Source organism: Struthio camelus, chromosome 4, assembly GCF_040807025.1.
Source record: "Struthio camelus isolate bStrCam1 chromosome 4, bStrCam1.hap1, whole genome shotgun sequence".
In the NCBI taxonomy this organism is placed as follows: Eukaryota; Metazoa; Chordata; class Aves; order Struthioniformes; family Struthionidae; genus Struthio; species Struthio camelus.
The window spans coordinates 2915747-2941565 of NC_090945.1; the positions used below are offsets into that span (position 1 = coordinate 2915747).

Sequence of the window (25819 nt, forward strand, 5' to 3'; positions counted from 1 at the left end):
AGGTTAAATGCTAGAAACAAAAGACAGGTGAATTACCAGGTGAAGGGAAGAAGCAGGAGGGAGGAGAAAGCCAAGCAATCTGTCCCCGACTTTCTCCCCAGAGCCTTGGAGGTGAATTGGGGATTTTCCATTTCATTAACTTTACAAGGGGTAATTCCCAGCTCGCAGCACCACCCCTGTGAACGGCCTCATCCCAGGCCTCTCTCTCCCTTTCACGATCAACAGCCCGCAGGGCTGCAACACTACACAGGATGGTGATGCCGTATTAGCATCTAGAGCAAGCAACAGGACAGGAGAAAGCCAGCAGGGTAGAGGATATTGAGCTAGCCACAGCAGAAAGGACAGGTTATACACAGGAACAAGGAGGGGGTTTTGTTTCTAAAGCAAGACACAAAATGGATGACAAAAGCAAAGACATGTGAACGGTGAAAGCCCCTTCCTGTCCTCCCTTGCAAAGGAGCATTACATGAGTTGCTCTTGTTCCCCAGGAGAACTGGGACAAACTCTGCTCACCCTGGTGCTGGCGAGCGGACCTTGCTTTCAGGTAAAGAGATGCTGATGTTTTTGGGGTGAGCAGGAAACAAAGGCGCAGAAATCATCTCAACTATATTGTGCTCACTGGAAACACACACACACAGAGGCAGGAGTTTATTAGTCCACAGACTTACCATACCAAAAGAAAAAAATAAATTCCCCCCAAATGGGGTAGGTTCCCAGTTTCACCTGCTCACAACGGACAGTCCTTAAGGTAGTAAACACGTCTGATGTGGATCGGAGTGCAGGGCAGGAGCTAAATGCACATTCACAGCTGACATTCATGCCTTTCACGTACAAAGGGCTCTGTACCTTTAGCCGCGAGGAAATCGGGAGCCCCTGAGGTCAGAGCAGCTGCAGGAGTTTTAGCGTGTGCAAGAGAGAGGCAGGCTCGGTGGATGCTAAATACTGGCAGCACAGCCAGTCCTCCAGTTCGATGCTCCGCTCCGTGTCCACGGCCCTCTCAGCGAACTTCATCATCAGCAGGGCACGCTTCATGTCGACCCAGTTCTGCAGTGCCTGGCAGAGGGCCTCCTCATGGTTGAGGGGCTGCTCAGTGAGGTCCTTCCGGGGCCCCCAGAGCAGACACTGCAGCATCCGCTTGGCCTCGGTGATCCGCACGCGCTTTATGGGATCCGCTTCCAGCAGCAGGTGGGCCAATTGCTGGAGCCCCCGGGAGTAGATGGACAGGCTGGGCAGAGCAGGGAGGTCCTCGGGGCTGTACTCCTGCTCCCTGAGGTGCACCTTCTCCTCAAAGGGGTTGGGCTGGTGCAGCAGCTCGTAAATAAGAATGCCAGTCTGAAACTCATCAAACTTCTTGTACTGAGAAGCCGACACAATCTCCGGGGCCAGCCGGGCCTGGCTCTTCTTCAGTTTGGAGTCTCCGGCTCCTGGCTTCTGTTTGGCTTTCAAAAAATTGCTGATGATGAGGCGGGGTAAGTGTTTGTCATCTTTGGCTTTCACACAGCTCATGGGGGGCTTGCAGGGGACAAGTAGGAGGTTCTCCAGGCACAGGTCACGATGGATGATGCCGTGCTCTTTGAGATGCTCCAGGCCATTGCAGAGCTGGAGGAGCAAGAAGCAAACGCGGCGTTCGTACAGCTCAGGCTTGGCTTGGTGCAATGCCACCGAGTCCCTCACAAAGTCAGCAGTGGTCTGGCTCGGCACCTCCCGGGTGATGACCACCACGCAGTTGTGCTCACTGGCAGAGCGGGAGGGACGAAGGCCATCCCCAGGAACGCTTTTCCCTACATCCGAGGCCAGCAGCATGCTGGAGGGGACAGAGGCCACAAAATGTCCACAGTCCTGCTGGATGTTGAAGTGGACTGGCACCGTGGGGCTGCAGTACGAAGCAGCCATCTTTGACTCTTGAGTTTTACAGATCTGCAAAGAGAGACCAAAAGCAAAGCAGAGCCAGTCAGTGACAGAGACAGAGCAGAGATCAGCAGTTCAGGGGTGGCTTCCCATTTGCAGGTGCTAAGGAAGATGCCAGTACAAGCAGGATGCACTTTTGTCCCCTTTGTGCTTTAAACTGTCTTTCAGCCTGAGGATCTTTCCCACTCTGCAACATCCCAACATGAACGACTAGATGTCTAGGCCCCATTTCTGGGCAAGCTCCCTTTACCAGATAATTCCCAGTATTCACATGAAGGGAGGAAGATACACCGCCCATGAGTGGCTTCTGGAGATTTTGTTTCATCACCAGCTGAAGTGATGCAGCTTTTGAAAACATTGCAGATGTCAGTCAGATCCCCCCCCCCGCGACCCAGGAGATGCTTTGCAGAGGGAAGAGCAAAGGCTGTGGCTAAAGATGTGCTACCTGCATCCCTGGAGATGGTCAATACTTGCCTGGACAAGGCCCCGAGTGACCTGACCTGGCTGTCAGGGTGGCCGTACTTGGAGCAGGAGGTGGACAGAGATCTGCAGAGCCCCCTTCCCAACTAAACCCTTCTCTGATCCCAAGTCCTGGAACCACTTTCATATCCTTTATAACCACTCCTTTTCCTTGTGTCAGCAATTACTCTCAAAGCCCTGATCAATGGCTAAGGAAAGCCTGCCACAAACTGTACTCAATTTAGCACAGTGAAGAAAACACTAGGGAGAAAGTGAGAGTTAACAATGGGCTTAGAAATACATGAGAGTCCAGCAAACTCAAGGGAAAATGAAAAGCATTTTACAGTCTAGTTTCTCTTAAACCCACATGACTTTATCTTCATTTTGTTCTGTGTTTTAGCATTATGACTGCATTGAAGATCGAACAAACCTAAACCCAAGTTTATTATAGAGGTATCCATTAACTTGCAGACCTTCTGGCATTCCTATTATATGCCTTTTTTTTTTTTTTTTATAATTTAGAGAAGTATTTCTATCTCACTCACAGGAACTAGCAATGGGCTGAAACTCAGCATAAAAGGATTCAAACCCTGGAGCACGCCACTGGCATGCGTGCAAAATCGGACGAGAAATCAATTTTGCTTCCGAGTTAAAATGAATACAAGAATAGTGCTGGAGCTGGAGAAATGGGCCGCTTTTGTATTCCTCTAGCAGGGGTTTGAATCGAGGCATCTGCAGGTGATTTGCTCAGATGAGACGGTAGTGTGGCGATGGGGCATTTCAAATCCCCATTGTCCTCTTTTTGCTAAACAAAAATGCCCTGCTGCAGCTGGCTGCGTGTTTATTTTGCGGAAAGATAATTTCCAGGGAGTTAGACAGACTGCAGATTAGTGCAGTTGGCTGCAGCAAGCCGCGGAAGGTCCCTGAAGGCAGAAGCAGCCTTCCAGCCCTCTACTGAACAAGCTGGCTCTTTCCTCCCTGCAAAGGGAGGAGATGTATGGCTGCAGAAGAGAAAATACTCCTGGGAAAGAGGAGTCCTGGAACGGAGTTGGCAGAGGGGGAACTTTCCTGGCCAGATAGCCTTCGTGACTTTGGCCACAGCTGAGGTGTCCACCACACGGCAAGCTCCAAGTAGGCGCCTGGTGCATCTCGGATGGAGAGAGAAGCCGAGACATGGAGCATATCGTGGATCACTTCCTCCAGCCGTTTCACATTACCCTGCCTCTTTCGAGCCGTTTTATGTGTATGTTTGTGTCTGCCTGCATGCAGCCCAAGCTCTGGCACCCACTGCTCAGCAGGTCCCTCAGCTCAAGTCAAATCCTCTGCCCTTTTTGAGCTCTCAAAGTCTTATTTTAACTCCAGGTCTGTGATCTCTTTCCTGTCAGAGCAAGAAGCCAGGAAGGGCATCTAGAAATCAGCCAGCAGTAAAGTTTCCCAACTGTTCTCTATTTCAGCTACAAAAAGGGAGGCACACTAGAACCTTGCAGGAGATGTGTGCATGCATATAAACACAACGCACAGCTTCACTTAATGCTGGTGCACAGCACAGTCCTGGCAGAGGACTGTTTGGGCTGTGTTGTGGTACTCCACAGCGCACCAGGAGCAAAGAAGCAGCACACAGTCCCAGTCCCATTAGACAAAAAATAGGGCTATTTCTGCCTTGATGATAACTCATCTGTTCGACCATTAGAGCTGAGCTTCTGAACCTCATTGAACGCTGCAGGCAAGAGGAAAGGTCTGTGCGCGCTGTAAGGAAGCACACGATGCAAAGGAGTGCACCCATTTACACCACAGTTCTCGGCTTTTAGAAGGAAGCTTTCAGTGGATTTAGGGCCAATACACCAAAAAAAGTTGCTGCTCTGACTGCTGGGCTACAGGTATTGGGGAAAGGCCTCACCTAACTGCTCTGGCTATTTAGAGCTCCCCTGTCGGTTTGGCTGCGCTTTCTTTAGAGAATCAACTGGCTTTAAAGTTATCATTTAACTAAAACATCCCCTTGGGGTTTGCACTGGTAGAATCAAATCAGCGGGGCTTTTTATTCCTGCTTAGCGCATCTCTGGCAGTGCTCTTTTGGCAATTATTTTAGGTTTTGAAAATAACCGGAGGAATCAGCAACAATGAGGTGCCCCTGGGGTTAAGTCAAAGCAGAAATTAGAGGCTCTGTGTTCACGCAGTAACCTAGATCAAGATCGCCAAATTCATGAGATTTGCATGAAATGGGATGCATAAGGGTACTTCTCTAGGTTTAAGAGAGCCGCATTTGTGCATCAAAAATTTCCATTTCAAACACGGATTTTGTACAGTTACGGGAAAATAATTCAGACCTGACCTTACACAGCACCTCTAAGCCAGCCTTACATTGTTTAACTGAGATCTGCCATATCTTAAGGCATATACTCTCAAGATCATAGAAGCACTCACATGGCTTCTGGGCCAGACCTTCCACTTAAAAGGCACACAGAAGGAAACAGCCTGCCTCCTGAATAGCTTTTAATCAGCTTATGTTGTCGGAGGTGAAAGCCTCCAAGTTTACAATGTAATATTTCTCTAGAGAACAAAGATTTTTAGAGAAAATGGTTGGGTTGCAGACCCTACTGTCCTGCAGCCATAAGTATTTGACTGACATTTGTTACAATGAAAACTACTTCTCCAAATTGATTTTTTGCAAGGGGTGGAGGAAGAATGGTAATTTTAGCCGGGGTTTCACTTTCCCAGTTTCAATTATGAGAAGGATAAGCACCAAGAAAACCACCCCTCCAATGCTGACGGTGCTTCCCACGGCTGTACTGCTACTTTGTCACTCCCCTCCATATGCTAGAGGCAGGGAAAAGGAGCTTGGAGGTTCAATCCCAGCTCTGCTACGGACCCCCAGCATGGCTTGGACCCTGTAGCTCTTTGCCTCATCCTCAGCTACAGATGGAGATAAGGCCAGGCACCCCCTGGGCACAGACTTACCTTCACAGCATAGGTGGTGGAGGGGTCCTTGGAGCAGGTGGCACAGTAATATATGGCGTCCCCTGAATCGCAGCAGGGCTTGTTGCACGTCAGCTTGAAGAGTGACCAGTTCTTCTCATTGAAGTGCAGCTCGTTCTTCTGCTCCCGCATGAAGCAGTCCTCGCACTTGGTGACCAGGCGGCGCACAGACTCGGCGTAGAGAGCCCCCAGCTTAGCGTACACCCCCTCCTTGCTGTCGATGTTGCTGAGGAGGTTGTGGAGCTGAAGGCTGGAGCCCGAAGACAGCTGGCTGGACACACTGAGCTGCGAGGAGGAAAGGGCCTGGTGGTTTCTGCTGGGGATGCAGGCCCCGGTGCTTTTCCTAGCAGCTGAGCCCCAGGAGCCGTTTCCTTTCAAGCCTTTCTCCAAGGACTCAGAGGAGGAGAAGGCACCAGGGGGACCCCCCAGGCATGCCGGGGAGCCAAAGGGAGACTCCTCGCGGAGGCAGACATTGCTGTCAGAGTGGCTCACGTTCAGCCTGGGGCTGGCGGTGCTGGCTGCTCTGCCCGAAGAGGCCGGTCCCCAGAAAAAGCCATCCGGGGAGGATACAGCTCTGCTCACTGTCTTCTTCTGGGGCAGAGGGGGCGGGTGGCAGGGGGCAGAGGGAGGACCGTCCTCACAGGAGTCAGCAGCAAAAGGGACAGGGGGAAACGCTTGGCTCTCAGCTGCAGCAGGGGAGTGGTTCGGCTCCGATGAGTGCCCTAGGAGACAACAACACACACACACACACACACAGAAATGGGCAATGACCAGGGAAACGGATGGTCCTCACCAGCTGTGGGCACCAGTCCCTCACTGCCTCCCCTGTTGACCCCACAAGCTGTCTCCACCAGGCCCCATGGAGCAAAGCCCTTAGGCTTGTCTCATCCAGAGAGCAAGAAGCAAAGGAGATTACACCCAAACCCAAAGCGTGAGCCTCATCAGTTAAGTACTGCAAAGCCGCACTGAAAGGGTTAGGTGTTTAATTCAATGTAATACAGCAGGTCTTCAAGGCAGGTTACAGCAGCTGCCTACAGAAACCCCCCTCCCCAAACCCCTGCCTATGAACTGCATACACAGTAGTAAAAAGTCCAGTAAAAAGCCAGGAGAGCGTGAATATTTAAGCCATGACATCATCCACGGGGAGGTAAGAACGAAGCACTCGGGGATACTCGTTCAACAGCAAACACTGAAACAAAGTCCAATGCAGCTGGGAGTTGCTACCCAGCGTTTCAGTGGCATGGCACGATAAGGTGAGCGCGACTCACGTTGCATGCAGCTCTGCCTTAAGTGTGACCAGAGCAGCCCAAGGAGGATATCAAACTTGGGTTTTTTGCCTCCAGCTGGGCAAGGTTCAAATCCCAGAGGAAGGCCAGGGATTTAGCCAGTTTCCCCTCCCAGTCTGGCTTCCCCCAGGGGAATTCTCCGACTTCTTTGCTCAGAGGACAGCCTGGCCCTGCCAGGTAGCTGAGCCTCAAGCAGCCCAGCATGTCACTAGCACATGGATTTGGGTGCGTGGCTCCTTCCAGGCCTCTGTAGCAGCTGTTGTCCTACCTTGGCCAGACTAGAGATGGGTAAAGCCCATTGCATGTCATGGAAGGGGTGGGTGGGGAAGGAAAAAAGGCGATTTGACATTGCAATAAAGAGCAATAATTTCAGGTCGTGGAGATATAACAAATGTGGAGCAGAGGGGTCTGCAGGGGAAATTAAAGAATAGACAGAATTATTTCAGAGAATATTCTACATCACTTGAACGACAGATGGGGCTTTCAATAAATTTGAGCTCTGCTAATGGCTGCACACCAGTTCAAGCCTTGGAAGCTGCACGATGGGGTTTTGCTCCAAGCAAGCTGAGCTGGCAGCAGGATCTTTTGCTCTCTTTGAACGCCGCTCCCAAAGCTGACGCGTTCAGCATGGTAGCAAGCCATGGAACAAACAGAAGATCCTTTCCCCTTACAAGGCTGCCGATGTGGGTTCAGCCGACAATGGGCGCACCCTCGCAATAGCTGTTTGCTTGCCCGTGGGAAAGCCCCGGGTGGTTTCAGACCAGTCCACAGCAGATGCTTGTCTGAGTCACAAGCCCAGTGACTCCCCACCTCTCCCCCACCACCTCCAAGGCAGCGGCTTGGCTCCATGAGCCTCCAACCCACGCTGGCGGTACAGCTGGGCCAGAACAGCCTTAGCTGGTAGCGGCTTGCTAGCTGAGACAGCACAAGGTGGGTGCAGATCTGCTGGACCCAAGTGATCTATCCCTGTTCCTCCCCACCAGGGCTTGGTAGAATAACATCTACTTTCACATGTCACTTTCATTGCCAAGACTTCCTGGATGCTCCTGCTATAATCCACCACATCCCGAGTGACAGCGCTGAGAAATACCCCGGGGCACCGGAATGAGCAGCACTGATTTCAGCTTCCATGGTAGTTAAACTTCCCACACGAGGCAGTTTCAGCACCCCATCTTTCACAACATGCTGAGAAACATGAAAGGATGTCTGCCTGCCTTGTACACCCAGTCACGTGTACTGAGTTGCCTCGTACACCCAGCAATCCACTGCTCTACAGCCGCACAGTTAACTGCAGAGCTCAGGGCTCAGTGAAGATGCATGCCCCAAGCTTTATCAAAAACCCAATTTTTTTTTTACCTTACCTGGTCTACAGGAAAGATCCCCTCCGTGCCATATGCCCCCACTGAAACACTGGCAAAATCCCCAAGCAGGAATAGTTCGGCACAGCATCTCTTGCAACTTCTAGTCCGAGGGGCTTTGCCAGAGGATGCAGCCAAGAGAAATCCTTCAGCAAGAGCAACTCAATAGAGGCGACTCTGCCAGGACATGCAGTCGAGCCCCCATTTTGCGGGGCAGATTTACCTGAGAGAATGCTCACGGAATAAATGTCAGCACTGTAAGCTCTGGCACCCAACAGCTTAGCCCATAAAGGCCAAACAGCTCTTATCTCTTTTTCACATGCTGCTGGGCCCTGCCCCAACATACCGAATGAAGCCCTTTCCCAGCTATCCCAATAGCAGAGCCAGTTAATTTGAGCTAAGCTCACTTGGTGACTGACTGCATAGTGTCTTGCTTGCATCAGCAAGAAAAATCGCATGTGGGTTATTTGTTTCAAAATTTGGCTTTCCAGAGTTTGTCAGTTGGCGGCAGAGAAAACCTCTTATCCAATAATATTTTTGACAGCAATCTGCTCCCATGCCCAGTAAGTAAAGACCGAAAACATGCGAGTTTTTCGTCTACCCTGTACAATTTTCTGGCACAGTCTTACTCTCAAACTCCAAGTTAGCAGTGGAAAAATGGAGTTTCCAGAGCTCTTGCTCTTATTTTTATTGCTGCAAATTGTTGCTCTTGGATAGAACTTCCACTGCACAGAGGTTGCTTTTGCAAAGGAAATACTTGCTGAGCTGCTGAACATGTTAGTACATGTCTACATTACACACTTATGAAAGAGGTGACTTCATAATAAATATTTTTAAATCTCAGTTAAAGGAGCGAAGGCAGATTTTTGCCTTTCAAGAAACAGCTGCAAATGCAATGAGATGGGGCGATCACCTCTAGCACAGGACTCTCTCCGGTGCTCCTCAAGTCAGTGGAGGACTTCCTACGGCAAGGCTAACTGCTACCTTGTGCAACATATGAAGCACGTGCAGGACGAAGCACGTGCCGGATGAGCACAGTTGCTTTCACGTGGATGTTTTATCCGAATGACAAGAGAAACACAGGATGAATGGTATTGGCACTGGCCAATTGAAAAAAACAATGATACTGGCCTGATTGCCACATTCATCTCACAGAATCACAGAATGGTTGAGGTTAGAAGGGACCTTTAGAGATCATCTAGTCCAACCCCCCCCGGCCAAGCAGGGTCGCCTAGAGCAAGTTGCCCAGGACCGTATCCAGATAGCTTTTGAATGTCTCCAAGGATGGAGACTGCCAGTCCCTCTGGGCAACCTGTTCCAGTGTTCAGTCACCCAAGAGCCCCATTGAGGACATCTCTAGGATGCTAAGAAGCAGCAGGGCAGAAGAAGTAGACAGAAGAAGGGTTGCTGGGAGGGGTAGTTCATGGGACCCTCGCGGTCCCAGCTCCATGGATGCTACCCTAATGGCAGGACACAGGATGTGGGTAACCACTTCCTCAGGCCCACTGCTGCCTCTCCTGCACCCAACGCTTGCTTACCGCCATCGCTGCCGGTTCGCGTGTCTGAGTCGAGGCTGTCGGTGGAGCTGGCTGTGAAGCTGACATGCACACTCCTGAAAGGTGGGCTGAGGCTCTCAGCAGAGCTGTTGCTGACCCTCTCCAATTCAGCATTACTCGGGTCCATTTTCAGAGCATGCCTAGAGAGAGCAAAAATCCGGGATGAGTCAGGGGCAGATAGTAAAAGATGCGCTGCAGGCACAGGTGTGCAGAGAGTCAAGCCAAGAGCAGCCTCGATTTGCTCCCTGCACACCCACAAAGATGCAGTGTAGTCATTTACCCTGCCACGGTATCTCGGTCCTGCGTGCTTTTCTTCTTTCTCCGGCACCTGGGGAAAATACCCTACTGATGCTGAGTATGTTACAGCCTTGCAAAGATCCAGCCCCCATGACAAACCAGCTGTGCTTGAGCAGAGGAAGAAAGACTGAGTCAACATCATCCAGCAGCAGTGGACCAGCATCATCCTTCCCCCAGCAAATCTGGGGGTCTGGACTACCTCCCGTCCCAGCCAGCCCCCTCCTGCCATCCGGGGGAAGTGACAACCCATCAGTAAAGCGCTCAAGAGAAAGGAGCAGCATCACTCCTCCCATTTTACAGAAGGGCAGGCTGAGGCCGGGCCTCAGAGCCCAGTTCCTTCGTGGCGGAGGCATGGCTAGGAAAGGGGTCCATCCCTCGCAGCAGCCAGCTCCCCAGCGCTTCACAGGAACAAGCGACACCTTTGGAGACAAGCAACACTTCTGCAGAAAACCAGAGGATGCCAAACTCAGGACCTGCTGCGCAGCTTTTAACGCAAAACCTGTTTCCCATGCAGCTTTCGCCAGTGCCGGGGTGGGGAAGGGGAGGAGGAAAAAAAAAAAAAAGCTGGGCTTACAACCTCAGTTTAAATGCTGAATTGTAGGAAAGCAGGACTTTTCACTGAGATAAAGGATTTCCCCTGCATTTTCTTCATTTTTGCCTCCCTGGAAAACAACAGGAGTCGTTGCAATAAGACAACAGTGCATCAGGGCACAAACACTCCTGGCTCTGGTACAGTTCAGACTTTGCTGCTCGGTAAATGAAGGTTATTTGCCCACATTTTTTTAAAAAAAAAAAAAAACAAACTGCCAATCTGCTGAAAAAACTCAACACGTTGCTCAGTAAGAATGAAATAGGTTAGTGGAGCACTTGTGAAAAAGAGAAATAACTTCCCCCAGCTATCTCGCTGGAAGGTATCCGGCATTTCCTAATCAGACAGCTGAACGGCTGTTGAGAAAGACAAACAAAAGCCGTGCACAACTGTTTTCTTGTGACAAACCATTCACACGCCCAGAATTCCTCCTCTTTAGAAATCGCAGAGCCCAGCAGATGCTGCAAGCTTTTTATTTTGAGATCGAGAAACGTTTCACTCCACATAGAGACAAAGCACTTACTCTAGTGCTCCCACAACCACATGGAGAGTAGAAAGTGCGAGAAGTCCGGAAGAAACTTCTGCTAGACTTCCTCATTTGCGGGAGCGGACTGGTTCTAAAAATAGTCGGTGGCTGAACAAAATAACACACTTTAAAAAAAAAAAAAAATCACCTGGGGCGTAACTCAGCAGAGACACTGGTCTTGCACCAACGATGAATTTAGCACATGCAAGTCAGTCGCCGCAGCAAGCCTCTTGGGGATGGTTTACAAAACGTCACATGCACCACATAATTCACAGTTTTGAAAAAAAAAAAAAAAGAAAAGAAGAAAAGAAAAGGAGACAGAGAGAGAGAGATACATTGGAGTTTTCAGCTCAGTTACTATAAATGCTGTTGAAAATAACCATCTCCTGGACTCAGTTCTGTTGTTTTTTTTTTTTAATGCATTATAAAAATATGTCTTTATCCCATAACTATCTTACTCAGAAGTTTATCTTTTAGCAACTTGGGGGAAAAAAAAAAAAACACTATGCATGGGTGCACGCTGCCTGACTCAGTAAGAATCAAGGAAGCATTTGCATCCACAACAGGAGAGGGAGATTTTGCAAGAGAGCCACTCTCAAGCTGCGCTGGTGAGAGGTTTTTCCAACACCTTCTCCCCCCTCCCACGTGCCCCCAAAAGGACACGTCGCTGGATTTCTGTTTCCTCCCCATCACTGAACCACAAAATCCATAGGGCCGCCTTACCATTCTCGCACTCGGGCAGAGATGAGACTTTGCTCTGCAAGGTCCAAGGTCCACCGCGCACGGCCCCACCTATTCTTCCGAGCAACCTGGGCGCAACCCGGCCGCCGCCGGCACCATTTTGGCAGCTGTATTTGCCGGCGTTGTGGTGAAGTCATATGCACAGAGAGCACCGTTTCCTCTCTGTACCGCCGCGACTTATATACAGATGCAGTTCCTGGCTCGGCGCAGCGCTGCACCAGAAGTCGCTCACTGCCTAAGCGACATCCTGCTCTTGTTTCAGCTGTTACAGCAAGGGCCAGCTAATGCTGCCGGAAAACATCTCCGCTTCACATCTCCCTGTTTTTCTGCGAGCTGCTCAAAGCCTGGTCTGCGATGTGCACAGATTAAAATACCGATCGCTATACCTAAGACTTGCTGAAAGCACTCACTGGGGCCTAACTCTCTCATTTCAAGAAAATTCCCCTACGCCCCACCGCCAACATGAGCTGAACAACCTTAGGGTTGTCCACTGAGGCAACCTTAGGGTCCTGATTTACCACCGCTCCGACCTTCCCCTGCTTTTGCAGTGTTCATTCACGCCACGTGCAACTGCAAGGGCACGGGTTGCTATTCTCCATCCTGCCCTTGCCACCAAAGGATTTTGGAAATAAAAAGCATCGCTCAGTCTTAAAACCAAAGGGATCATGGGGTCTGTGTCTCACGGCTCACCAACACCTGCTGCATCCTGGCAGGTCCATCTTCTTTGGGCATCATGTGCTGAGGGATCCGTTCCCCTCGGGAAGATACAGCAGTGGTTAACGTACCTCTGTTTCCAAAATCTGTGCCCAGCACCTTAAACGCAACTGGTAACTTCAGGAGCAGTTGCCAGCACCTCCCCCATGTTAGAGTGCATAAGCAACACATCACAAAGGAGTCAGCCCACTCCATCTAATAATCTAAAAAGACAGAATTTCCAGCCCTCTGAATCGTTCTGGTAACTTTAAAATCCCTTTCGTTATTCAACATCCGCTATGCAACACGCTGGCATCGGCAGACAACCCCTCCAATTCAGTGTTCCCCAGTTTTTCCCATCCCAAGCGCTTTCATCCAACTGACTTATCCACATGATTTCCACAGTTCTTCCTAAACCAAGTCAAGGTTGAAAATAGTGGTCTTACAAAAACACAGTTGGAAGACCTATATTGTTGCCAAGGGAGTCAGACCCTTTGCAATGCTCTATGTCGCATCTTTGGCCAGGGCAGAAAAACACTTCGCGTTTCCTGGGTGTCATATTCAAGAAGCAGCCAGTTGAACAGCATATTTGTGAACAGCTTGTGGTCCCATCTCATGCTGTGCTGGAGCGGCAGGAGCCTGGCATTGCAGGCTGCTCCATACCTCGTGCTTGGCGAGAAAGTGGAGACGGGCACCAAATGATGGTTCCTCCCTCATTTTTTCCTTACAGGAAACAGCCTAACCCAGACTGAACTCCTTGGGCCTTGAGAGTTTCAAAAATACCCGCTGATTTTGTTTTCTCTGTATATAGTGACCCATGAAGCTAAGCACGTGTCTCAGAGTTGCTCCACTAGCACAGCCTTCAAAACCAGGAAAGCTTCAACAGTCTGCGCTTAGCTGGTGAAGCTTGTGCTAAACCTCCAGATAATGACTCCAGCCAGCCAAACCCAAATGAGAGCAGACTGCGTTAAAGTCAGAGCACCGGCAGGGAACCCTGTGCATGATTTGACCAATGCATGTTTATGGACCATGCTGTTGCTTCAGCAAGGGGTGCTCTGCATCCCATCAGGGGATGCTCTGCAGCCAGGGGAGGTCCCGACCATCACAGCAGGGCCACAGGCAAATGTGTCCAGGCCATTCCCGCTCCTGGAGAAAGAGTCATGGGGGGGCTGCATGCAGGGAAAGCACGTTTTCATCCATTACATTCATTTCATTTCATCCGTTTACTTCACTCCAGATGAAGCAGGTGTCCCCAAAACCCTCTGGGCAACCATAAGGTGACAGGGCTTGGACAGATAACAGAGATGATGAGCTTTATAAATCATGCTACACAGGAGGGAAATAGAGGAAAGCAGGGAAGACAAACAAATCACCACAGACCACACCACACTCCTGGATGAGAACGGTTATAACGTGAGCGGGATACCCCCTTCCAAAATAAAGCACTGGAGCTAATGCACGACAAAGAGAAAAGCCAGAATAAATTACAGCTACTATTCTAGCGTCACACATAACACATGGCTGGGCATAATTATTATACAAGAGGAAGCACTGTTGTACCATACGCTTGTCTGTCATGAAACATGAATAATTATATCCTTCTCCTCCCTCCACTGCTATTTCTTTCAGCATCTTCCCTCTGCACACACAGAGCAGTTACAACCAGCTTAAGGAGCTTGCAAGGTTTGAGGCTTGCATTCATCCTTATCCCTCCGCTCCCAGCCAGAGGGGAAAACCAAAGTCAAGGACAGAAGGGGACGGTTTTAAAAATCTCGCAGCTCTGTCCGGAAGCCTACGCCTCTCCTCTCTACACCAAAAGGATTTTCCGTAGCACAGATGAGGCTGAAACCAGTGTTTGGAGCCTGGAGGCCCAAGGGGAAATTTGGATAGGGTGCAGGATTAAGACCGTAGGGGGGGCAAAAATTGAATCACTGCACCTTCCCCGCCAAGGTGGCTGAGAAGGACAACAGATTGGATTTCGCTTCCCAGCATGGCCCTTTAAGTGGCAAGATTAGAAGTAGCAAGAAAAGCACGTGCCCCTCATTTTAAAAGAACCGATCTCTCCTAAAAGCCTCGTTTGATAAGTCACAAACTTCAAAAATGATCCACTGCCAGAAGCAGCATGCAAAATTCCTGATTAGTTCCAGACAGAAATCACAGGGGGAATCAAAACAGCATTTAAGAAAGCCATTCCCAAATCTGGCACTGAAAGACCTATCACCTGCCTGTCCTGGAGTGTGATTCTTGATATCCACTTTTCTCTGCTCTCTCTTTCTCCTTTTTCTTTTTTTAAAAACTTGTTCCAGATTTAACTCTGTGCGTGTGTGTGTGTGTGTGTGTGTTTTAATAATAAATCTGCCTTGATCTGGACCAAGCAGCATGTCCCTGCTGTCAGCCACAGATGATGCTGTCATGCAGAAGGGGTCAAAATCTGGGACCTTCCGACTGCATTTGTAATTGCCACAGCAGCACCGTGAAACCAGTCTGCTTTTGCCACCAGGGTACGTCCCGATGTCAAGCTCCAGAGAGAAACAGATGCCTCAGGGATGGCGTTAAAAAAGAAAAAAAAAAATCCTGTCTCAAAACGTGGCACTGCTCTATCACAGCCCGATTTCTAGCAAGAGATGCACAGCACAGTCCCACTAGCCAGCACCGTCTACTCAGCAAGGAACTTCTCCTGGTGAGCCTGTTTCTAACATCGTCATTTTTTGTACTTCTCTTGGTTTTCGTGCCCTCTGGCAAAAAGCGGCGGCAGCGGTGCTGTAACATGCAGCCTTTGCACGTCTCGGGCTCATTTGTCTTGTCGGTTCTCAGCGCTGACAGATACCAGGACGCACCAAGCTACACACCTTCATTACCCAGAGCAGCACTTCCAGCCAACTTCAGAAGATATTCAGAGCGCTGCATTTCGAAGGTGGTATCAATCATTCCAAAAAGGGCTCGAGAGCTAAGGCAAGAGCACTTCCTGCTCTTCGTTGGCCAACGACCTTCCCATCTTTGGAAGCAAATCAGCTGCCATTCTCCTTTTCCAATTTCTTTCCTCTTGTGAAGCCACAGTTCAACTCATTTTCCATCCCACTGTGGATCACGGAAACCTTAAGTATCTATAAACTTTCAGACAAGCAGGAAAAAGAATCCTACAAAGAAACAAGAGATCCAAAATGTCTTTATATAGGAAGAAATGGGCACCAATCCATTATTTTGCCTTTGTGCGTCAACTTTTAAAGCTGTCTGTAAGCGCTCCTGCAGCCAACCTGGGAGACAGCAAACCAGAGTTTCCTCAGTGCCTGGCAGGAGCCACTCTGTTAATTTTTTTTTTCCCTCTTAACTGTTAGAGCCAAGATGAACAACAACAAAAAAATCTTAATGTGCTACATATTTGCTTTTTGTTTCTCTGCTTTGAACACACACGCAAGCTTTCTTTAAAACAAGTAATTAAGTTTAATTAGGAAAGCCAAACAAGCAGGCTTCATTTTCCATCACGAAATTAAATATGTTGCTACAGTGCGAGATCTAGAAGGCAAAAGGATGGTTGCACACTCTTCCTGCAGCTGAGCTAAAACCTAATCCGCAGCGGTCCTGGAGTGCTGTAGCTCCAGCTACAACCAAGTTACCTCATTCGACCGAGGCCAAAAATTGCTTATATTCGCAGGGTGGGTTTAGGCATTTCCTGCAAACCTGGTAGGTTTTTTTTTGCCTCTGCCCAGAGTCCCCTGACCTGGCTCTACCCTAGCAAAAGGCAGCATGCCTCCAGCAACGTGGACCTGAATGGCCTTAATCTCGCCTGAAGGAGGTTCCCCCAACTCCCTTCATCGGCACAACCGAGTGAGCAAGGAACCACAAATCACCTGAAACACTAAGCCCAAACCGCCAAGAGCCCATCACAGCCAGGTCTACACTGGCTTCATCTATGTCCAGCCTTCAGAGGAGCCTTTGTAGCTGTGCCACCAGCAAACGCCTTAGGCTGACGTGCTCCGCTTCTCTGAGGGGAATATATCAGCGTAACAGCAACATAAGCGGTTCTTCCAGTATGGGCGAGCACGTGGGCACCGATTGCCCAGGCCGAGGAGAGAGCGAACACATCTCCAACCCATCTTTGTGCACGAGACCTCCTCCCTTCTTCAGACGTTTGGCTGCAGTCCAGGAACACCAAAAAAGATGTTCCTTCAGCACTGGGCAAGAGGCATGCTGTCCCCCTGAAGCAGCAAGCAACAACTGCCCAGGGTCACACAAGCCAGCTGTGGCGGTTATAACCGGTGGAGCACGTAGCAGTCCCTTCCACCACCACACGCAGGTAGCAACGCGCCAGTCCCTGCACCAACACGCTCAGAGAAGCGGAGCTCGAAAGGAAACCGAGAGCGTGCTTGAGGTAAACACGCAAACCAATCGGACCGGGTTTGCAAAACCTGCCGTCTGACCGAATCGCTCCTCACGGTGGCTGCCGAGGGCTTGGCAGCCAGAGGGAGGGCTGCGCTCCTAGAGAAAGGCGCTCCAGCGCGCTCGGCTGCTGGTAGCACGGTGTTTGGGAGGCAAGCACGCATAGCACAGCCCACCATCTGTAGCTGCAGGGGGAAAAGAGCGATGCCAGCACCCACCTCAGTCGCCTGGCGTGGATTATGGCTCCTCTAGAGATCCTAGTCACGGACGTCACGCGCTCCATGACCTCAGTTTCCCTCCCCTCTTTCACAGAGGCTTTTCAGTGCAGGAATGCTTTCAAGATGACTCAGAAGCAACTGCTACAGTTGGTATGGCCTGATCACACAGGTAGCCTGAAACAGCTCCTCCAAGGAGCGGAAACTGCTCCATACTCCTCTGGAGGGATCACGCTGCACATGGAAGGCGACTACTGAGTGTGCTCCTGACATGGAGCACGGCTGATCCAGCTCAGGCAGCCAAGGAGATGCCCTGACACATCAGAAGCCTTCTGCCTGATAGGTTATAGCCACGCTAGCTGGAAAGGAGACTCCAACCACTGCTAGGGAAAGAAATCCTTGCCCCTGATATGGGGAAAGGGCTCTGCATGGCTCCTCCATCAGGAGCAGAAGGAGGTCCCAGCACTGCATGTGGAGGATGCTGCTGGGACTTCCATTGCTGAGTTTGAGTGCCACCACCCTTCTGGCCTGCCCAGCAACCTCTGCCTCTGCAGGGGAAGAAATCATTTCTTGGATGACTTTCGGCAGGTCCTAAACGATCATTCCTCAACAGCATCGTATTATGAGAACTCTCTGTGCTGCTGCGCTTCAACAACACTTCATCTCACATGGCAAATACAACCTTGAGCCACAGGCTGACATGAGATACCAAGTGGCAGCAGCCATGAAAGAAAGTTCACGGGGTCAGAGCTAAAGCACCTCTTAGATGCTATCTCTGATGTTGGGAATAAAGGCAATAAAGCTTGCCTGTATGCTCACTCGCTGCGGTGCCTTTCTTGCTGCTGACTTCAACCAGGCATGCAGCAGCCCAGCAGGAAGCCCAGCACTAAGGAGAACTGAAGCTTCTTGTTCATCTATTCCCTTTCCTTGAGAAATCTAATCTGTTCACCACTTAATTGATTTAAAACACTAGTTCCCCAGGCTAGCCAACCTGAAACATGTTGAAAATTCAGTGCAAGAAGAAAGCAGAGGACAGATCAACTCAACCACAAACCCATCCTGGAGGACATCGATGCCTATGCATAAGTCTGACCAAGGACCCCAAAAAGCAAGTTCTCTTTCAAACACCCTTCCCTTTTTCCCTCGACTTTTAAATCAAGGAGCTGGAGGCAGATCTGTTGCGCAAGGCCCAGTTCCACGTAACAAATTTGAAAGTATGTGGTGAAGCAAATGCAGGACACATGCAGAACATGAAAGCATCCCTTCCCTGTGATCAGACAACCTAATCCATTAGTTGCATGGAAAGGAAATCAATCTTTCTTCCTCTGCTTTCTTTTCTTTCTTTCTTTCTTTTTTTTTTGTTTTTGGTGTGCATGCAACTGCAGATACCAAATGTAAACAAAGTATTGGAAGCCAGGTTCATTAATTGCTTAGCAGAGCTCTTTCCTTCCCAGATAGCTAGCTCTCCCTCATTCACATTCATTTTGTAGAGCCTGCTGTCACTCCATCTCCAAATCTGAATTCCGGGAGAGCTACAGTTAGGGGAAGGCTGCCTGAAGCTAGGCAGCTCCCACACGTCGCCAGCATGTGTTAGACAAGCTCTGATTACCTGCTCGCAGGCAGGACTCCCTCCCTGGCAAACTGCAGCTTCAAGAATTGATCTCAAAGTCAAAAAGACACCAGAGCCAAACTGAAAACAAGGGTTTCAGAGGCCACAGCTAGGAGCGCCAAGAGAGGAAGTTGCCCAGTGCCACCTCCGAGAGGGGCTTGTAACCCTGGACTTTGGGTCATATTCAACATCGAGGGGTCTGTGATGACACAGAGCAAAGCTGACCCAGAAACACCAGCCATCCCAGGCACAGACAGTATTCTCGCTTGAATATTGCACCTCAAGGCAGCCCACACAGCCCACCAGCTGAGCTTTCACCAGCACACACAGCATTTGGACAGGGACTCGCAAAGGTCTGGCACGCTAGGACAGCGGTTTTACAACCGCGCAGTCGCCTCCCAAACCGCTGGAAACCCACCGTTAAACAGAAAGGGAGGAAGGAGGAACGGAAAGCATCTTCTAGTCAATCCAGCCCTGCAACAAATGTTGTGACTGCAAACGCTTTACAGACACTCACGCACACACTCTCAGGCAGCTATACCTGGACTGCTTTTTTGGTGGCGGTGGTGGCGGTGCAAATTCCACACTGTTGCTCTCGCCTTTAGGGAAATCAAAGGAGAAAGAGGACGACTTGCTGAGCGCAGTCTGGCTCTCCAGCATCGAGCAGTCATCCACGAGGTGGGCACCAGCTCTTCCGTTCTCTGCTCCCCCCGCCCGCGGGGGGGTTACAAGCCCCTGCTCCTCCTCTTCCTCCTCTTCCTCTATCCGGCACTGCTTGCTCCATGCCGGGGTGCAGTATTTCTGCCTCCTGTCGCAGGGTGAGCCTGCCATGCCTCTGTTGGACTCCTCTACAAGGACCCCGCTAACATGAGCACACGGAGCGGGGGACACTCCGAAGGCACCTGTATCCGTACAGCTCCTCGGCAGCAGGTGAGCACTGGCTCCATCGTGGCTGTTGTCGTCACCAAATCTTGCCACCGGGGAGCTGATCGGGGGCACGCGACTCCCCTCACTACCAGCCTGGCTGTTTTTGGACAGCTTTGGGGGAATGGCTGGGCTCTCAGCAACTGAGGTCTTGGCAGGAGCTGCCAGGTGAAATCGTGGGCCATTTTCACTTCCGGACACTTGAAAGATCTCTGCAGGCTCAAAGGCAGGGGAAGAGGTCCCAAAGTCGGGGTGGGAAGTGGGACTAATGCATGGCCACTGCACTCCCACGGCCGAGTCAGGGCTGCTGAGGAATATAGTCTTATGGTCATCCTCTGTGTGTGCGGTCATAATAGTTATCTTTGCTGCTACCTGGGCGGTGGAGTCTTGGTACTCCTTCTCAGTGCTCAAAGTCCAGCCACCGTCCCTCCACGTGCCATCAGCTTGCTCCTTGCCAGGGCTGCAGGCCAGCTTGTCTGGCTTTGCGTGTCCATCGATGCTCTTCAGCTGCGCCTTCTTCCTCTTGGTGCTCTCAGCGTAGATGGGATCACCGCGGGCTGGCTCAGCGAGACGGGAGTGCTGTGGCTCCACCAACGCCTGCTGAGGAGCACTCAAGCCCTCAGGTCGGGGGCCTCCACTGACATCCAAGTCTCTGAGGAGAGGAGAGCCATCATCGCCCTGCAGTAAACCAAAGGGAGCGCTGTCAGGCAGTGTGGCAGCCTCCAAGCGGAGGGCCAATTTTTTCCTCTCCGAGCACAAGGCGTAGGGCAGAGGGTCGCCTTGGTCCTTTGGGATGCAGAAGGCCACGTTCACAGCTCTGCGCTCCTCTTCGCTGAACTTCACTGCCCGGCCGCTTGGCCGGGGAATCTCGGGAGCATCCCGGTGCCTCCAACCCCAGGAAGCTGGGCTCTCCTTCTCACCCCAGGAGCCCTTGCCCGCCACGCAGGGTGGCTCCTGGGAGATGGGGTGCTCTCTGCGACAGTCGGCAATTGAACAGTACTCGCCCCCTTCACTTTCAAAGCCAGGAGAGGACTGACTATAACTGCCCTCCGAGGAGCGCGCCACTCCGTCTCTTGCCTGGAAAGCAGGGCTCCTGCTGGAGTCCGTAGCGCTTCTTTCCCCCAAAGCAGATGGTTTAGGGCAGAAGCCCCGATGCGGCAGGGTGAACTTGTCTTTGGCTCTGTCCTCCTGCCCGCTCACCTCTCCGACAAACACCAGGCTGTGGATGGAGACGTTTCTCTCCACCCGGCTTTCCAGGCTGTGCAGACCCACCACGGAGTAGCTAGGAGGGCAGCAAGATGAGCAGTCATTCGGTGGGTTGTGCATGAAGGACTTCCTCATACCACCACTGCCAAAACTGTCGAGGCAGATCCTCTGTGCCTCTCCCGGTTTCAGAAGGAGGTGTTTGCCAGAAACCCAGCTGACCTGCACACGCCAAATGAGACAAATGCACTATCAGGATTGTGCATGTACAAAACAAAAGAGGAGCAAAGAAAATACACAGGTCTGCACAAAAGTCCTCTGGCGCTCACAGTCCACTTTGCTCTGTGCTCACCCAGCTGGTAGCTACTGCAAACATTTTCTACCTAAACTGCACTTGTCCCCCTTCCTGGACCATTTGCAATCCTTGCATTACTGACAATGGTGATGCACCAAATAAGGCATTAATTCTCCTTCCTCTTTCTGGTTTGCAGCCAGGAACATTTCCAACTTGTCATCCTGTCAGTGAGTCACTGTGCAATTAAAAATTCAGGAGGAGAAGGAATATTTGTGCTTCCCCCTGCTATTTTTGTTTCATTTCACACTGCTGCTTAAGAGCCACACACTCCAGAGCGCAGGCACAGACTGTCACAGGATGAGCCCGGCTACACTCAGCAGGGGGGACTGGGGAGCAGGCAGAGAAACCTATCTGAGCTCTTTTTATCGGAGGGAAATCTGCTTTGTGTGATCGCAGGTCATTTCTTCCAAGAAGCGAGGGAATTCGCTAAACTGTCCCTCTGCCTGAAGACCGCCAGCCATATCTCTGCTCTGGGAGAGTAAATGGGAAGCGTAATGCCTGCCACCCCATCGCAGGGTCACAGCAGCCTCTCTTCCCCCCCCCCCAACATCTGCTAAGTGTTGGGAGCTATTCATGTGCTAGGAAGCCTGTGCTTTCGAGGAGACTGTGCCTCTGCCGCTCGGGCTGGGAGTCAGCTGTGGAAAGCCATGAAAGAGATCCTGGGACAGCAGGGAGCCTTCCCACTCTTGCGCTGGCCAGGGGAGAGGAGGAGCAGGAGAGGCAGGGCATTAACATGCGCCCGCAGGGTGATACCCAGCTGCAGTCCACACCCTGCGACAGCGAGCGCCGAACCCGCTCCCACAGCGCAAAACTCAGCCTGGGGCCAAATCCGCATAAGCAAATCAAACTGCCCCGCCGGTGGCAGCCTGCCCTCCTGTGCCCTTCGTCCCGAAAGGAGAAGTGAGGCAGAGCAACGGGAGGCTGATAACACATGCGGTGAGCCCTGTTACAAGCAGCTCCAACTCTTCGGGGACAAGGGTGCTCCTTTGCACGTGCCTCAGGAGCACCATCTCATTTGGCTTTAGCCAAAAATACTGTAGGAAGCCACCATGCATCTTAAAAACCTGAGACAAGATTGGAAGGAAAAGCAATGGGAAGGAAACAGTTTTAGCAGATATTCCTCGTGCTCCCCACTAGAGGTGAGTAACAGGAAGTCGTGCATTGACTCGCCACTCCCCTGATTAATCATTACCTGCGACAGATCTGAATTCATGTTCACATCCGCCCACGTGTCAGAAACATCCGAGTTTATCATAGTCGGCTTCACAGCAATTGTTGGCTTCGAGAAAGAGGAGGTATTTACACCTTCGTCTTCCAACACTGGGCTCTCAGGCTTGGTCCCGACGCCATTCGGTGGCACGCCGCAAGCACCCGTGTCAGGGGGCGTTTGAAGCCGATGGGAACTCTTTGGGTTGAAGCAGTTCTTGCAGGAGCCGGGCTTCCAAACGTGTTCCACAAATTCGCTGCACGCGGACATCTTCGAATCCTCTCGGCTCAGTCTGAGTGCCCTCTGCGTCCTCTGCACTGTCCTCTGCTGCTCATTTTGCGTTCGCTCCCTGGAGCTGGTCTTAAAGACCACCTCGTTACCTGGAAAGGCACAACACCGTCCAGTTAGTTTTGATGCACACAAAAATTGGACAATTTTTCATAGGAGAGGTTATAATTACGCTTACTCTGCCTTCGTTACAAAGGCTCATTGTTTACAAGGCTTCTTTCATTGCTTAGCTAAAGCCCACACAATCACTTAAAAAGCCTCAACTTCTAAGTAAAACTCCATAATAGAGAAGACATCAAAGCAGCAGCATTCCTACATTATTTAATTCCCGGTTTAATGAGCACATATAGCCAACCTCGTGCAAGGTTTAGACCAAGGGTTCAGGAAAGAGGTCTTGGAAAGAGCTGTTCAGAGCCTCAAAAGCAGAGCCAGGCAGGAAAAATTCCTTTTCCAAAGTGACATCCCCTCTCTGGAAAGTAAAACGGGCTGGAGATACAGTGGCCAGAATCGGTGACCATGTAACCAAGGGGACCAGCAGCAACCTCCCTTCGCCCAGAAACACCACCGTGATTACCAGGGTTGCGCACAAAGGCTTCTCTCCCACTCAACGGGATGGAGAAAGGCAATCAGCATATCTGGGGCTGGCACTGATTTGAGCAAGTGCCTGGCAGAAAGCACTTATCTGGCTTGCCGGGAGCCAGCGTCAGCTCACTGAAATGATCCATTGTCTGCAAGAGGGAAAACGTTTTGCTCTGGGATTACTTAGAGTTGAGGATCCCTTCCCATCTTCCTTCCCCAGAAGGAAATGCCTCAGGAACAAGACATTCCTGCATTCCTGTCCACCCCCCCCCCCCCCGCCCCACACGGCCAGGATCACACTCGGCCAGAAGCTATCCAGAGCTAAAAACTTTGCAAATGCTTTGGACAACGACTCCCACAAAGCTGAGCGGATTAGGGAAGAGGAGATGAGACAACGCAGCTAGAGCAGGAAAATTTCAATCTGCTGCTAGGGATGTCAAGGCACACCAGTTCCCCACATCCCTCCACAGGGTCCTTCCCTGCGTGACCATCTTCAGGTCATCATCTCCCAGCCAGCGGACACCAGCACAAGCCGAAGCAAATCAAGACTCCTTCCCTGAGGGTCTCCGAGCGAACAGGTAGTTTTAGACTCCGATCATGACGCTACAGCAGCCAGATTTACCAGCCTGATCCTCCAGCGCTTCCACCACACAGGCCCACTGCAACAAAACGAACCGCCTGCGCACCCCTCCAAAACAGCCCACCTGTTAGCAATGCCTCTTGCCTCCAGGCTTGGAAGCGCCCAGGCTGTCTGCTCTGACAGCCAGCATACGCATTCGTCTCCACAACAAGAAGGATGAAAAGCAACAAAAGCTTGGGTGGGACAGAGCGAATGAAGAACAGCCACCGACTCCCACGCATCAAGCATCACTTTTGGGATGTTTTAGAAAGGTTTCAGAAAGGTTTCCATGGGTTTCATAGGCCCCAAATCACTCCTGGACACACACTGACGCTCAGTACTCCAGCAAGATTCTTATTTGCAGGGAAATAGGCTTTTAAAAAATTATAATACTCTCGCTTTGTTTTCTTTGATATTTGGCAAGCCACATCCGGTCCTTAACTGAACGGGGGATTGCTTTTGGACGCTGACCATCTGCTGAGTCAGCCGGGATGATCTGAACGTCCGATTACTAATTTTATCAGCCCAACTGAAGAAAAAAAAAAAGTGTTAAGATGCAGAGATGCTTAATCCCAGGATGAGAGCTGGAAAGTTAGCCATGCCAGCAGCTACCGTATCACCCGAAGTTTAACGTGAATCCTGACAGGATCCAGCAAAGAAAAGCATCAAAGGGAGGAAAGCAGGGATCAGAGCCAGAAAAAAAAAAAAAAACCCTCCTCATTTTGGATTTAATTATCGGTGCTGTCAACTCCTCTTTTTCAGCTTGGGATTTCCCTCCTCGCAGCTCCAACAGCAGTGGTTTCTCTCCAGCCAAACCTCCCTGCAGGTGACTCTGTGTCAGCAGGTTGGTTAAAAAGCCAGGAGCGCAGCTGCAACCACCTCTGCGGCCCAGCGCAGCCGGGCCTCGGCCCCACCAGGGCAAGCCAAAAAGCAGCAGCTGGGTTGGAGGAAGCCTCCGGTCCCCGAAGCCTCTGCACCCTCCAAGGCGCTGCCACCCGAGGGAAAGGATGCTCTGTAAAGGCTGTGTATCACAGCCGATATACGTTATCGCCGCTATATGCGTTTCCCGCATTGGCACGCGCACCGCCCCGGGGACGGCGAGGCGCGAGGATGCTGCGGCGGAAAAAATAGAAATGAAATACCAATTAAAAATAAGCGGCTGTGGCTGCCGCCCGGCCCTCCGAGCTGTGCCGGGCATCCCCTCGGGGGGGGCCGGGAAAAGTTTAGCGACGCATTTTCCCGGGGCGGTCGCCCCCGGGCCCGCTGGGCGCCGCCGCCCGGCTCCCCCCGCCGCCTCTCTGCCCCGCCACGTGCGGCGGCACCGGTACCGGGGCCCGGCCCGGCCCGCAGCGGCGGCTTTGTGCCAGTCGGCCGGGCCGGGCCGAGCCCGCCGCCCTCCCCCGCTCCCCGCGCTGCTCCGGGCCCCTCTCACCAGCCTCCCGCGGCGGCGGCGGCGGCGGCGGGGAGCCGGTGCCGGTACCGGGTGCCGCCGCGCTGCCGTCCCGACGCCTCCCACCGCCGCCGCCGCCGGCTGAGACGCGCGGGGCCCCGCGTGGGCTGGGGGCGAGCGGCCGCCCCGCCCCGGCCCGCCCCGGCCCGCCCCGTGCGGCGGCGGCGGCCCCGGCGGCCCCGGCCCCGCGCGGCGGCACCCGCTCCCACGGAGACCCGAGCGCGCCCTGAACCGGAGGCTGGGGCTACGCGTGATGCTCATCCGCGGAGAGAGGGTGGGGGTGGTGGGGGGAAAAAAAAATGCGAAATTTAAAAAAAAAAAAAAAATATATATATATATATATATATCTCCCCCTCTCGGGAACCGACCAGCCCAGCAAATTCTTCGGCTCTTGGGATTTGGGGCGATAGCACAGCTGGCGAAACGCAAACAGCCCGGCTGGCTGGCCCGCCGCGGTTACCGCTCCCTGCTTGTCACCTCACTTCGTTCTGTTCAGTCCTCGCAGCGCTCCAGAAAACCCCACGTTAAGCGGGAAAACACGGCGCTTCCCTTACAGCACGCACTCGCCTAGTTTTCCTTATGGCTGCTAAGAAAATTTGCTTAACGT

The 25819-nt window shown here is 51.6% G+C and overlaps 1 protein-coding gene across 4 annotated transcripts; it reads right to left on the bottom strand.

Moving 5' to 3' along the window:
* Window positions 1–615: 615 nt before the first annotated feature.
* Window positions 616–25819, bottom strand: PRAG1 (PEAK1 related, kinase-activating pseudokinase 1). 4 transcript variants are annotated; one of them, XM_068941088.1, is made up of 6 exons: window positions 25690–25819; window positions 22262–22656; window positions 19129–20936; window positions 9523–9680; window positions 5323–6062; window positions 616–1917 (listed from the first exon to the last, which is right to left on the bottom strand). In XM_068941088.1, exons 2-6 carry the CDS (start codon window positions 22544–22546, stop codon window positions 880–882), a joined length of 4029 nt encoding a protein of 1342 aa, XP_068797189.1. In that variant the 5' UTR covers window positions 22547–22656; window positions 25690–25819; the 3' UTR covers window positions 616–879. The 4 variants fall into 4 exon arrangements, with proteins under 4 accessions (XP_068797189.1, XP_068797188.1, XP_068797186.1 ...); XM_068941087.1 differs by lacking the exon at window positions 25690–25819 and adding an exon at window positions 25279–25339; XM_068941085.1 differs by lacking the exon at window positions 25690–25819 and adding an exon at window positions 25195–25291.